We start from the raw sequence: 14,360 nt of genomic DNA, 5'->3' as shown, positions 1-14,360 counted from the left end.
AGCTTGTTGTGATACTCACTTCTTCAAGGCAAGTGACTGAATTAAAGTCACCGGCCATTAGCCAAGGGCCCTGAAAATTAAGAATGTGGATAGTTAGTTCAGAGAACAGTTGTTTATGCAAGAATAGGTTAGGACTCCCATATACTACAAAAGACATCCATGGGGTGAGTCATTTTCAGTTATTTGCAAAGAAACAAATTGCGGGTGAGTATCTATAATTTCAATGTTTAAGGATCCCTTCCATAGGATACAAATACCACTAGAGAAGCCTATGGCTTCCACTCTAATCCATTCTTCAAAGTCAAGGCTTGAGCAAATTTTATTGGCTTGGTTACCTGAGACTATAAGTTCAAGCAAACAAATTATAGATGGATTATGAACATGGGAGAATTGATTCAAGGTGCGCCTAAATGACTTGGGGGCCGCACCTTGACAGTTCCAAACAAAACAAATCATAGCAAACAAGTAGAATGTGCTCAGGAGTGGAAACGGCTAGAACCATAGGACCAGTAGGGACAAAGTGCCCATTATCAACAAGACAACAACCATGGTATCATTCGGAGGGTCCACCATATTCACTGGCCCCATAGAATCAGGGGAATTTTCCTTAGGGGAGTACTCGAACCTTGCAATGATAGGGGAGTCTGGGTGCTCATTAGAATAACGCACGACCGTACTAGTGATGTTCCTTCCATGATTAGAACCACAGACCATTGTATGTTCCGATTCTGTTGCTGCTCGGTTTGGTGATCTACCTCTTCCATAACGCTCTCGATAGCCTCCATGAGTGGCATAATGGGGTTGCCCAGAGGGAGCAGCCCGAGCTCTAGATTTTTGGAAATTCTCAACATTCCACTGAGCAGGGCGGGTTTGAGAGTTCCGATAGTTCATTTTAATTCTGGGAAGAACTACATTAGGCTGCTAAATTTCCATGGTTTTGACAGGTAGATGCTAGTCTTGGAAAATAGTAGTGTCATCCAAACTATCCAAGGAGGTAAATCGAGACTGGTTATCCAAGCCTTCAAACATCACAACATCATTCTTGGGGGTGACTTGTCGTTTATCCTTTGGGGGGCCAGAGACAAGCTAGTTGGCTTTCTTGTATCTACTCCTTCTATCCTTACGAGTAACTAGCATCCAAGATCCAAACTTCTCAAAGCATCCCTAGGCTGTCGCAGTAGATGTCACCCTAGGTGGTTTATCATCAACTTTCTGATTGGAGACGTCCTTGTCAATACCCTTTTCCTTACCGCATTGTTCATGGCGATGGTCGTACATGCCGCATTTGAAACAAACGAGATGAATGCCCTCATATTCAATAGGTCTTTCCTCTTGGTGAATTACAAACTTAGAGAGTAGAGGATTAGTTATATCAACTTCAATGCAGATTCTTGCGAATTTTCTTTTAGAGATAAGGCTGGTTGCATCATCAATCTTGATGGGGCAGCCGATATTCGCTCCTATCTTCATGAGAAACTCATCCTCAAAATACTCTATAGGCAAAGAAGGGAAACGCACCCACACAAGAAGCTTTTCAGTTTTTGTTGTTCTTAAGGACGAAGTTCGGTTCCCATTCTTGAACCACAAGGTAATGATCTAAGATCATCCAAGGACCCTCATACTTTGGCAAATTCATAATCTCTAAGTGATTCGAATCTAGCCAGGTAGTATTCTTGGTCAAGTGCAATTAAATCGAAGACAACTTCAGGTTTTCACATCCTTTATAGCCTCTAGAGAAGGTAAGAGTAACTAACATACCTACCTAGAACCCTGATGATCAACAAACGGCGCCAAGGGCGTCCAAGCCTTTCTTTTTCTTCTTTTGTTACTGGATTACAGGATATTCTGATGCAATTCTGTCTTCCTCCATAATTTCATCGTCGGAGACCACTTCTTTGTCCAGAGCATGGTTGAATTCCTTCTGCGACCATGCCTGATTGGGGGTTACAAGAGGAGTTTTTCACTGACTAGAATTAGGAGTCACCATCCCTGCTGCCATGGATGAACCTTGTGGCGCTTCTTCCCGGTGTATCGACACAGATTGGTTAACCTAATCTCAGCCTCTTTTCGCTTTCTTGGTGCTTCGTTCCAGTAAATCTTGATCTTCCGGCGACCAATGGATCACCGTCGGTGAGGCTGTCTTAGAGAGCGATTCCGCTACAAGTTTCATATGTTACAACATTCTTATCTTTGCAACTAGATTTTTACATATTGTTATTATACTGTACATAATGACATTTCAATCATTATATCATTTATTGAATTACAATATATTTTTTTTTACCTAATTCAGTAATTTCTTCCCCCAACCGAACCTCATATAAACGTATGATTGCCGGAGCGGTACAAGAAGCCGCAATCCGGGTCACCGGATCGAAGATCTTATGTTGGGGCCCCCTAGAGCGCAGCGGATAATTACCTAAAATTCAGGTGCATATGGACTGCCACGTTGCTACTCTCTCTTCCGTCACAACCTTGAAGCGCCAGCCGTCTCTCTCGTATCTCTGTGAGTCTCTCTCTCACTTCACACACACTCTCTCATACATTCAATCATCGCCCCTCCTTCTGGAATTTCACTTTCTAGGGTTCGGGATTCTCTTCGCTTTTTTGCCGCGGAAGGCTCTGTGATATGATCTTTTTCTGCTTTTTTATTTTTCTCTGAATATCCTCTTCTTCTTTTAAAAGCTGGCGTTGAATCGTGTATACGATTCGTATATCCTATGATCTTCTGGTTCGGGTTTTACTACTCGATCCGATTACTGTTGGGCGGAGCTTGCATGTTTCCAGTGATCGATCTGCCGTTTTCTGTAGCATATCGTTGATAAAGCGTATTTAAGCGTCACTGTTTTTAAAAATTTTAAAACTTCTAATCATGGATTCGGATCTGTTTTTCGGGGTTTGGAACTGCTGCTCACGGAGTTGACTGCTTTGAAAGTAAGATCGGATCCGTGTTTTTCTTGAGCTTCGTTTTTTCTCTTTGAATACAGAGAACAAAAAATTTCACATTGGTGTCAGTGCTATGAACTTTTGCCTACAAGGCAAGTGTGATAAAAAGAACAAAATCAAGCATATTACCCCAAAGATAATATATTATTCTTATTGCTAGTAGTTTTATTGGTGTGAAAATTATAGGCGTAAAGAAGAATCTGTGTATTTATTGTTGTCAAAGGAAGGATCAATGGTACTGATATAGTTTAAATTTAAATGTTCTTTTTTACTTTCATTTCTATCTCACAAACTTTGTTACTTCTTAGAATGTGACAATGTATTGACCTTACACTCATGTATCATATGACGGTGGATTGGGGAGAGTGGTGGATGCGTGCATTTCTTTCTAGAATTGATTTCGGTTGCTTAAAGCTGTAATTTTTTTAAATTTTTTTTTTTTCAGTTTTTTCCATTGTTGCTTCACTCTGTTGCTTTCTTGCTTTTCTGTTCAGAATTTGACATTCTATTGACCTTTGACTAATGGGTTATTTGAAGGTGGTTCCATCAATAAGAATTGCATTCTATGGCGCACTAGAAACTGCTGTTATTTGACTTAGATGGTATGCTATAGCTGCCTGAGGTCTGTGATCATACATGCTGGACAATTTGGATTTATTCGAACTGGACATAAAGGGAAATACAGTGTGGGAAGACAGTTTAACAAATTTCCTGGATTCTTGAATGTAAATAGCAGCACAAAGTATACTAGTTGGGGTAACAGGTTTACAACAATAAGAAAGATGATGGTGGACACTGGTTCAACAGCTAAACATGAACCAGAACTTGATGCTTTGCCACAGAAGGATGATAATGGCGGTTATTCTAGTGGGGGATGGAAGAGGTGATATGCAAATATGATTTTGTTATAAGCTTGGGAGATACTGATTTTTCATGAATCAACTTGACATTTTTAGTTTAACTGTTTTCTTATTATGGCAGACGCTATGTTCCATACCATAGTGTTTAGTCCCTTGGTTATGTAGAGTTAATTACCATATACTTGGAATACATTTTTTTGCTCATTTTTGTTCTCTTCTTCTGTACAGTGAGGATGGAAGATTGAGTTGTGGTTATTCAAGCTTCAGAGGAAAGAGAGCCAGCATGGAGGATTGTTACGATATTAAGACTTCTAAAATTGAGGGAGAAACTGTTTTTTTGTTTGGGATATTTGATGGTTAGAACTGTTTTGACCATCCTTCCATTTAAAATCTTGAGTTAGTAGCCATTGGTAGTTTCTTTAGCTCTTATTGTTAACTAGGTTTTTAGTTAATTAGTGATTGACCAACTAATTTATCATATAACACACGTAATAAATGAGAATGTAAATGATTACCTTAGATTTTATGGAATAAAGTATATAAATAAATATTGACTAACCTGAGGATAGTAATTTTCTCAACAACTGTGCTTGAAACCCATTCTGGTTTTCTACTGTTGGCATGATTTGGGCCATCTGGTTGAAGCTGGCAGTGCTAAATGCATGCTATGCCTAATGAACTGGTTGGTGGTAGTTTTTAAGTGGCAGTGTAATCAGACTGGTAGAACTGGCTTTTGAACTTGTCTGTTACAGGAAAAAAAGAGTAATTGGATTTTGGTGGCAACAATTTGGTTTTAGCCATTTTAGTTGATGTTCCTTGGCAGCCAGGGAAAATACCAATAGAACTTTTTAGGCTATACTTGGCTATTTTATTTTAATAAGACAGGGCCTTGGGTTGGGGTGCCTTTTGATTCCATAAGCAGGTCTTAAGTCTGTGTTATCAGGCTTGAAACATTCTGATGACCATGGGCAGAATCTGCTGTTGTATGTGAATCTTTATATGCTGTTGTATGTGAATCTTTATATGAGTGAAGGTCTGAGATTTTTGTGATGATCTTCATGTGTTATTGCAGGCCATGGTGGTTCACGTGCATCTGAGTATTTAAAGGAGCATCTTTTTGAGAATCTGACTAAGCATCCAGAGTTTCTAAAAAACACTAAATTAGCTATAAGTAAGTTATTTTTTTAAGAATTTATAACCACACTTTCCATGTTCCATATTTCACTTATGCTTTGACAGTTATAAAGCAGCATTCTTTGCATTTGTATGATAAATAAATGCTTAAGAAACTAGCACAATATGTAAGGCTCTCTTTTTTCTAACAATTGAATAGCAAATAATTTTCTTGTATTACAGGTGAAACATATCAACAAACAGATAAGGAATTTTTGGAGTCTGAAAAGGATACTTTCAGAGATGATGGCTCTACTGCTTCAACGGCAGTTCTAGTTGGCAATCATCTATATGTTGCAAATGTTGGGGATTCACGGACCATTATATCAAAGAATGGAAAAGGTATTTTCAATGTCCATAGATATTGACAGAAAGGGAAGTAACTTTGGAGAGTGAAGACAATTGCAATTGAATATAAGGAAACAAGGCGGAAACAAGGCATTGATGCCTGTGTAATTTGTCTACCACATTTAAATGTTTAACTAGTATCAATCTTTTATCATTGTATATTTGTTTGAGACATAGTTGCCCAATATGTATTATGTATGTATATGTGAAATGTGAATATGTGTTTGGTATTTTAATTGCTTGTAGATACCAACATATTGATCTCATCAAATCTTATAGTAGCTGTCAAGTTATTAAGCAATGTTGAAAACATGAATCTATTCAAAGTTCAGTGTCATTTACATAGTTTAGGCCTTTATGTTGTTTGCTATGACATATGTTGCATCCAAAATGGTTTCTCTATTTGTATGCTAAATAAATATCTTTTTATTAACTTGACAGTAATTAGTAGGTTTGTAAACATCTACTTTTAGTCTTCAGGCCTTATTTAGAGGTAAGTATTACACCTGGAGTCCTTTTCATGCATAAGACTCTATGTCAGCCATAGATAATTATTTCTTTTATTAGTATGTGCGTGTATTGAGATCTAATTGCAAAGGAAATATAATATACTGAGGGATAATAGAAGTGCTCTCAAAATGAAATATGAGAAGACTACTTTAGCTCCAAATATGTTCTGTTTCTTTTGTTATGATTTTGAGACTACTATCATTCTTTAGAATATAAAATATTAAAAGGCTAATTTAAAAGTGACTTGAAATTTCAGCTATTGGTCTTTAGTAATTGCTTTTCTTTTAATGCCAAATTTTGGACAGCAATTCCCCTTTCTGAGGATCATAAACCAAACAGAAGTGATGAGAGAAAGAGAATTGAAAATGCTGGAGGTGTTGTAATGTGGGCAGGTGAGAATTATTTCAACCATTGCAAATGTTTACTTTAGTTTAAGCCGGTCTTTTCTTCTCTCTTCACTTTTTTTAAAGGATATTTTTAACCTAACTTGTTTTTTGGTTTCAATAATTATAGCATTTTTTGTACGTTCTGTTTATTGGTAACAAATTGCACTATTGAATGTCAAACCAATATTTCAGAATTGAGACTTGTCAAAGTACTTTTGACCCATTAGTAGCAGTTGAACATTGCCAGACTTCAACCATTAAGACAATTAATTCATGAAATTGTCATTTTACAAATATAGACAAAGGTATTTTCCATTTAATTTGTATACCATAGACAGTAGTTTATGTTTAGAAAAGCATCTGTATTGATTTTCTTAAAGAAACTTGTGAGTTGTGGCATTGTAGACTTAATTGTTAGTTTCTCCTAATTAGTGAATAGGTCAAAATATTCTCTTTATGGGCCGGATGGGACTACTAGTTCCAATATTTGTTGGTTATCTGAATGCATTTGAAAATATCTTCAATTCTATAGTAGTCCCTCTTGATAAAACTATGATTATGTATCATGATTTAGTTCGGGATTGTAGATTCTGCAAAATTCACAATCTACTATATTACTTGCATATATGGCTTATTGGCTTTAATAAGGCCAGAGATGTGATTTCTTAATAAATAATGTCAATAATCTTAATAAATAAGCTTCAGTGTTGTATACTCGTGTCTTTGTATGCCGTTTATAATGTTTTGCAATATTTCATTAGGCACTTGGAGGGTTGGAGGTGTCTTGGCAATGTCCCGTGCCTTTGGTAACCGAATGCTGAAGCAATTTGTTGTTGCTGAGCCTGAGATTAAGGTACCACCAAATATTGATTTTATGGGATTGTTTGGTACGTAGAGATTAACTTATATGTAAATAAGAGAAATTCTAAATTTTATCCTTCCGGCAATGCCTCAAAATGACCATTCTAATCTAATACTGGATTAGATTGTGTTTTATTGTCATGTGCTGTACACTTCAAGGTTTTGATTTTGAACTTTGCATGTTTGCTGTATACGTACATGCATCTGGGCATTTCTTTGCATATTTTTGTGGGGGACACCCTTTCTCTCACTGACATTGATTTGTTTTCTTCTCCCAAAAGGTTGAATCCCCAACCCTAAGAGCCCTCCACACCCTGGCCCGACAGAGTATGTGGGAGGAGGTAAATCACGGTAACTCAGTGGTTCAGTAGACATGGCAAAATGCTTGTGTGCACAAGGGATCTTCCCACTTTGGGCATAATCCCCACACTGCCGCTGTCCAGTTTCGAACCTTGGTCTCTTCTTCCAAATACTGCTTACTAAACCACTGAGCTAAGCCCGTGTGAGCCATTGATTTGTTTTCTTGGATTATCACTTAGTGGTCTTGATTTTCCAGGAACAAGAGATCAATGAAGATCTAGAATTGCTGGTGCTGGCAAGTGATGGATTGTGGGATGTTGTACCAAATGAGGTAATGTCCTTCTAATGGTTCTTGGTTCCTTGATATTTCTTCTCTTTCTGAAGATTTTTCTGATAAATGCACCTGCTGTAGGATGCTGTTTTAATCTCACAAAGAGAAGAAAAGCCTGAAGCAGCTGCTAGAAAGCTGACTGAGACTGCATTTACTCGAGGCAGTGCAGACAATATCACCTGCATTGTTGTGAAGTTCCATCATGAAAAGACACCACAACCAGAGGGAAGCCAACAACAGTGATGCACTTGCCAACATTGCATGTGCAGATTTTTTGAAATGTAGGTATTCCATGGGAAAAATGCTGGGGCGATGCACAATGGGCAATGGCTGATTCACAATGAGCAATGGCTGATTGTCGACATCACGGTGACAGTTATTTGTTCATTCATTCCTCTTCTCTTTTTTATTTTTTATTTTAAAAAATATATATTTTCCACGTTCCTCTCAGTATTTTTCAGTCATCCGTTTGTGTTGGTGTATTTCCCCTTGTTTGTAGAGTTTCATGTTAAAACTTTATTCAATAAAAGAAAAGTGCAAAGCTTCATATTTGCCCCTGCCATTATACGTTGTGCATCAGTCCATTATGGTATGTGATGTGATATGTGGTGGGGATTAGTCCATTAGCTTTCCATTTTAGTTCTGGATTGTTGCGTCCAATTGTCGAAGTGTATTTGTTTAATTGGAGTCACATCAAACCAAGTCGCAGTGCCATAATGGTAAAAATGTGCTGTCCAGCGGGAATACAAGAGTAACAAGATATAGAGTTGTAGGATATGGAGCATTGGAGCATGATGAAATGTTTAAATATAAAAATAATATATAGAAGTATGTTAATAAATTTTTAAAATGTCTTTAAAATTAGTTCCTTTTAAAAAAAAAAAAAAAAAAATTTAAAATGTATATAGATTAACGGCTGATGGTTGTTTAAAACATAAGTAGAAAAATGGTGGGTTAATTTTATAAAAATTGTACATTTAAAATGTATACAACAAGTATAAAATTCACTCAATGTCATTCTTTTATTAAAATTTTTAACGATTGATTAATCATTTAATCGTAAGGTGAGAACAGGTTTCCAAGGAAAAACATTACGATTGGTGTGATCTATATTTTTGGTGCAACTAAAGATAACGTTAAGTGCACTTAATATTGTTGTTCAGTGTATATTATATTATTGTACTTTTAATACAATTTACTTACACTTTTAGGATATTTTACTTGCACTTAGGTGAGCTCTATGAGACGTTACTTGCATTTTTAACACAATTTATTTGCACTTCAAAATTTGATTTATTTACAAAGTATTTCTGATTTGTTAGATCTATTTAGATGGACATGGACGGTTGCGATGAGTTCCTAATTCCCTCCTGGGCGCGGCTTCTCATTTGATATGTTTCTTTTATATATATAATCGAGTGCGGTAATAGGTTGCAGGTGAAAGATGGGTTTAATCTCAACCTTTGATCTAGCCAAAATCAACATCGCAGATTGAATAAAACATTAAAAATAACCGCGGTGGCATTTTTGATAATTTTACATAAGTTCAAAACTTCAGGTGCGTAGTTTTATAGCTTAAAGTGCGTATGTTTAATGCTTAAGGTACATCAGTTTAAAACTTAAGGTGCTTAAGTTTTAAGGTTAATGTGGGTTGTTTTATAACTTAAGGTGCGTCACTTTTCTAGTTTAAGTTGTATCAGTTTAAAACTTAAGGTGCGTTGTTTTATAGATTAAGGTGAGTAGTTTTATAGCTTAAGGTGTGCCACTTTTCTAGTTTAAGGTCATCAGTTTAAACTTAAGGTGCGTTGTTTTATAGCTTAAGGTACGTAGTTTTATAACTTAAGGTGCGTAGTTTTATATCTTAAGGTGCATAAGTTTAAGACAGTTGATCATTTGCATGCATGTTGGCAGGAAATGCGCTTTTTTAAATAATTTTTCTTGTTTTGAGCTTTTGATCTAGATTAGATCAACTGCTTAGATCTCCCCTATCATTCACCTGGGGGAGTTTTCGCACGTGAACTGATCCATATATATATATATATATATGACTACTGATCAAATGAGTCCATCTTCTTATATGAGTTCGTGTGGACAATTTTGGACCTTTCAATGCCAGTGGTGTGTATTAAACATTGTTTTTAATATTATTCTCTTTTTTGGTTGATTAATTGGATAATGTTTATTTGATAGGGATATTTTGGAGACTTTGGGGTTATTGCACAGCTGATTTGTAGGGGTTTATTTATGTTTTATTTTGTTTTTATTCTTTTCTTCTATTCATAGGGCTGGTTGCACACTCAGGTTTGACAACTACCACGGAGATGCACACATAAAAACCCACGGTGCACAGTTCAGAATCCCATAAAAAAACTCTACATAATTGACAACTATCACGGAGATGCACACATAAAAACCCTCGATGCACAATTCAGAATTCCATAAAAAAATTCACAAAAAAAATATACATAATTGGCAACTACCATGGAGATGCACACAAAAAAACCCATCATGCACAGTTCAGAATCCCATAACAAAAAAAACTCTATATATTTTGCAACTACCATGGAGATCCAATAAAAAATTTGCAAAAAAAAAAGCTACATAATTGGCAACTACCAAAGAGATGCACACATAAAAACCCACGGTGCACAGTTCAGAATCCCATAATAAAACTCTACATAATTGACAACTACCACGGAAATGCACACATAAAAACCCTCGATGCACAGTTCAGAATCCCATAAAAAAATTCGCAAAAAAAAAAAAAAAAAAAAACTACATAATTAGCAACTACCATGGAGATACACATATAAAACCCCATGATGCACAGTTTAGAATCCCATAAAAAAATTCACAAAAAAAAGACAAAAACTTGTGTGAGACCGTCTCACCATGAGACGGGTCGGGTCAAGATGCAAATGTAACACTTATATGCACAAATGTCATACTTATATGCTCAAATGTAATACTAATCAGGAATAAAATTTTTGTTACTCATCATGATAAATGTAATACTTTTAAGGAAAATTACAATACTTTTACATTTCGATTAAAAAGTATTACTTTTTTCCTCAAAAGTATTATATTTGCCCTTATAAGTAAGGAGCACTTGTCAACATTACTTATTATGAAAAATGTATTACTTTTTCTCTTATAAGTAACAAAACTTGTATTCTTGAATAGTGTTATATTTGAGCATATAAGTATGACATTTGCATGATGCATTGACCCGACCCGACCCGTCTCAAAATAAGGATCCGTGAGATGGTCTCACACAAGTGTGACCCAAAAAAATACATAATTGGCAACTACCATGGAGATGCACAGATAAAAACTCACGATGCACATTTTAGAATCCCATAAAAAAAAACTCCACATAATTGGCAACTACCATGGAGATGCACATATAAAAGTTCCACAATGCACAATTCAGAATCCGATTTTGAAATTCGAAATCCATAATTAACGCATGATATGTTCCTAAAAACATGCAAATCACATATAATTAAATTAATTTAATCCAAATAAATAATCATTCCAAAATTACAAATTTATCCCTTGGAATTACATCAGTAAAAATGTTTTTAAAATAATGCCTTTAAATCTTAGCCATAAGTAATTCAAAAATCAATGGATCTAGATTGTTCACACGGACTCATGGGGAAGGTGGACTCACGAGAGCAGTGGGGATCGCCATATGGCCAAACCTTGCTACCTCTAGGCCTGTTGACAAATAGGAAGACGAGATATGTGAATCCAAACCAATGGGGGAAAGCCAATTGAACGCATTTATAATTTGAAGTGGTTCAAGAAGTTCTGTCAATAGCAAGGAGAATAAAACATATAGTTAGCTACCATGTATGATTGGCTATTATAATATCATAATAAAACCATTAGTTCGATCTTAAAAGTTATCTCACCGGCATACCATTTAAATAAAGTAAATACATTCAAAAATTGCATAGTCAAACAACGAAAACGAAAGATGGTTGGCCACTCAGCCCTTGGTAGTCGGCCACTCTACCCCCTATATATAATCGGCGACACGGCTCCTATTAGTTGGCCACTTGAACCTCGATAGTCGGCCACTTGGCCCTAGGTAGTCAACGACAGCCACCTACCTTCAAAATTGATAACTAAGATCCTCAAGACTATCACTTGTATAGTTCATACCTAAATATCTACAAAGTAGTAATCAAGTTATGGTGGAACAAATAGAGGTGAATGCTAGAAGTAAAATTTGAATAAATCAGGCAATGAGAAGTGTAGCTAGTAAGGAGTACAGTTATTGGGGAGAAGTCTAGATAGTAAGGAGTTATCTGACAAAAAAGTCTAGTCGGTGAGGGTTCTAGTGTAGATTCTAGGAGTTATTGGAGAAGAGTCTGTTTGGTGAGGGGTCTAGTGAAGAGTCTAAAAGTTATTGGAGAGGATTCTGGTGGGTGAGGGGCCTAGTGCAAAGTCTTGGAGTTTTTGGAAAGGAGTCTGGTCGGCATAAAGAGTCTAGTAGATGGGGAACTACTAGAAAGGAGTATCGGATGGTTGATTTGAAAACTTGAACATTATAAAAATTTTGACGATGGGAGAAGAGTATTAGATGGTTAATTTGAGAACTCAAACATTCTCAAAATTTTGGCGATCAAAGAAGAATATTGGATGGACAATTTGAGAACTCAAACGTTCTCAAAATTTTGGCGATCAGAGAGGAGTAATTGACGGATAATTTGAGAACTCAAACGTTCTCAAAATTTTGATGATCGGAGATGAGTATTGGATGAATAATTTGAGAACTCTAAATTTTGGCGATCAGAGAGGGGCATTGAACGGATAATTTGAGAACTCAAATGTTCTCAAAATTTTAGCGATCGGAAAAGAGTATCGGATGGTTAATTTGAGTACTCGAACGTTCTCAAAATTTTGGCGATGAGAGAGGATAATCGGATGGTTAATTTGAAAACTCGAACGTTCGACAAAATTTTAGTGATCAGAGAGGAATACTAGATGGAATTAATAAGAGGAGTATGAGATGGTTAATTAAGGACTCAAACGTTCTAAAAAAGAATTTCTCGGCGATAAGCAATAGGTAGACTAGAGGAATGGACTAGTCGGGAGAACTGGCCAGGCAAGATGGGTGACCAATCGAATGGGCTAATCAGGCAAAATGAGTGACCAATCGGGTGAATTGGTCAATCAAGATAGGTGACCAGTCAAGTTGATTGGACTAACAGGTTGGGCGACCAGTCACGTTGATTGGACAAGCAGGTTGGGCGACTAGTCAGGCTGACTAGACAGACAAAAGGAATGGACTAAGCAATAGGAATACCCTAAGGAAGTGGGACAGGCGAAGTGAAAATATCAAAGCAAAAAAAAAAAAAAAAAGGAGAGGGAAAGGAAAACCAACGATGGCGCCAGTGACCGACTGAACAGCCAGGCAAGCTGACCGTCTAGTTGTGCGACCGACGCCAGCGATCGGTCACCAGGTTAGCCGGTTGGCCTGCCGACCAGCCATTCGGCCAAAAAAAATTTTAAATTTTAAATTTAAATTTAGCGCCTAGGTCGACCGGTCATCACCCTCGGTGCCCCACTTATCGGACAACCCACCCACAGCGTGGTGCCCACTAGGTAGCGACCCTGAGCCCCAAGCTTAGGCACCAGAATGACTGATTGAATTATCTGTGTTTTTTTGACAAAGTTTATAGATTAATCTACTTTCCTAAGACATTAACTTCGTGAAATCTCAAGAAAGTGGGGGATTGGATGATGGATGGTGTACCAAGTTGACTAAATAACTGGATCGAGAAAGTCTAAGAGGGAGGCCAAGTATGAGACATGAGTTCCAATAGGATTAGACATGTTATTCGTAACATACCAAGGATTAGGCATGACAATGGGTCAAGGGTGGGTCGGGGAGTGCTACATCCAACACCAGTCCCACCTTATATTTTCTCCACCCACCCCCACCCAACTCGCATCGGGTGGACTTTTCAAAACTCACCCCACCTCATCGGATGCGGGTGCCCACTACGGGTACCCACCACTTATCATCTTATTAATTTTTTTTTCAAAAAATAATATTTAAATTACTGACACATAATAAAATCATAAAATTCATTAGCTATAGTGTTATACTAAAATAAAAAATAATAAAAATATTCAAATATAATAACTAAATTGTTAATTTTTAAAAATAAACTTAGTAGTTTAAACATAAAAATAGTAAAAAGTCACCTAAAGTTATAGAAACTTTTATAATAAACTACATACTAGTACTCATTTTACTATTATATATATACATACACACACATGGTGGGTCGGGTGGGGTTCTAAGCAGGTTTTGTACATAGAACACGAATCCAACCCAACCCAACCCACCGTAGGCCAGGTTTACTTTTTTTAAGACCCACCCCGACTCACCACCCACCATCACCCAAAAAAACCCTACCCATGCGGGGCGGATATCCACGGGGCGGATTGAAATTACTATCCCTACCAAGGATTGACCTATCTTGTATTGAGCCCACTACTTTGAATATAATTAGGACTCCAAATAAGAAGCAGTCTAGGATTTCTATTCCATGTAGGGCTCCTAGCGTATAATATGTGTAAATAGCTCTCTCTCTCTCTCTCTCTCTCTCTCCCCCCTCCCCT

General features: G+C 36.9%; 1 protein-coding gene across 4 annotated transcripts; it reads left to right on the top strand.

The window, feature by feature from the left end:
• Positions 1 to 2,366: 2,366 nt before the first annotated feature.
• Positions 2,367 to 8,277, top strand: LOC116013369 (probable protein phosphatase 2C 76). 4 transcript variants are annotated; one of them, XM_031253073.1, is made up of 9 exons: positions 2,367 to 2,506; positions 3,484 to 3,829; positions 4,035 to 4,162; positions 4,879 to 4,977; positions 5,163 to 5,321; positions 6,143 to 6,229; positions 6,985 to 7,076; positions 7,641 to 7,715; positions 7,797 to 8,277. In XM_031253073.1, the coding sequence occupies exons 2-9, from the start codon at positions 3,546 to 3,548 to the stop codon at positions 7,956 to 7,958; spliced, it is 1,086 nt and encodes a 361-aa protein (XP_031108933.1). In that variant the 5' UTR covers positions 2,367 to 2,506; positions 3,484 to 3,545; the 3' UTR covers positions 7,959 to 8,277. The 4 variants fall into 4 exon arrangements, with proteins under 4 accessions (XP_031108933.1, XP_031108932.1, XP_031108935.1 ...); XM_031253072.1 differs by lacking the exon at positions 2,367 to 2,506 and adding an exon at positions 2,513 to 2,934; XM_031253074.1 differs by lacking the exon at positions 2,367 to 2,506 and adding an exon at positions 2,957 to 3,362.
• The last annotated feature ends 6,083 nt before the right edge of the window (positions 8,278 to 14,360 follow it).

This window comes from Ipomoea triloba, chromosome 3 (genome assembly GCF_003576645.1).
Source record: "Ipomoea triloba cultivar NCNSP0323 chromosome 3, ASM357664v1".
Classification (NCBI taxonomy): Eukaryota; Viridiplantae; Streptophyta; class Magnoliopsida; order Solanales; family Convolvulaceae; genus Ipomoea; species Ipomoea triloba.
Note: the sequence above shows the minus strand (reverse complement) of the source record. Positions and strands in the feature narration are given on the sequence as shown.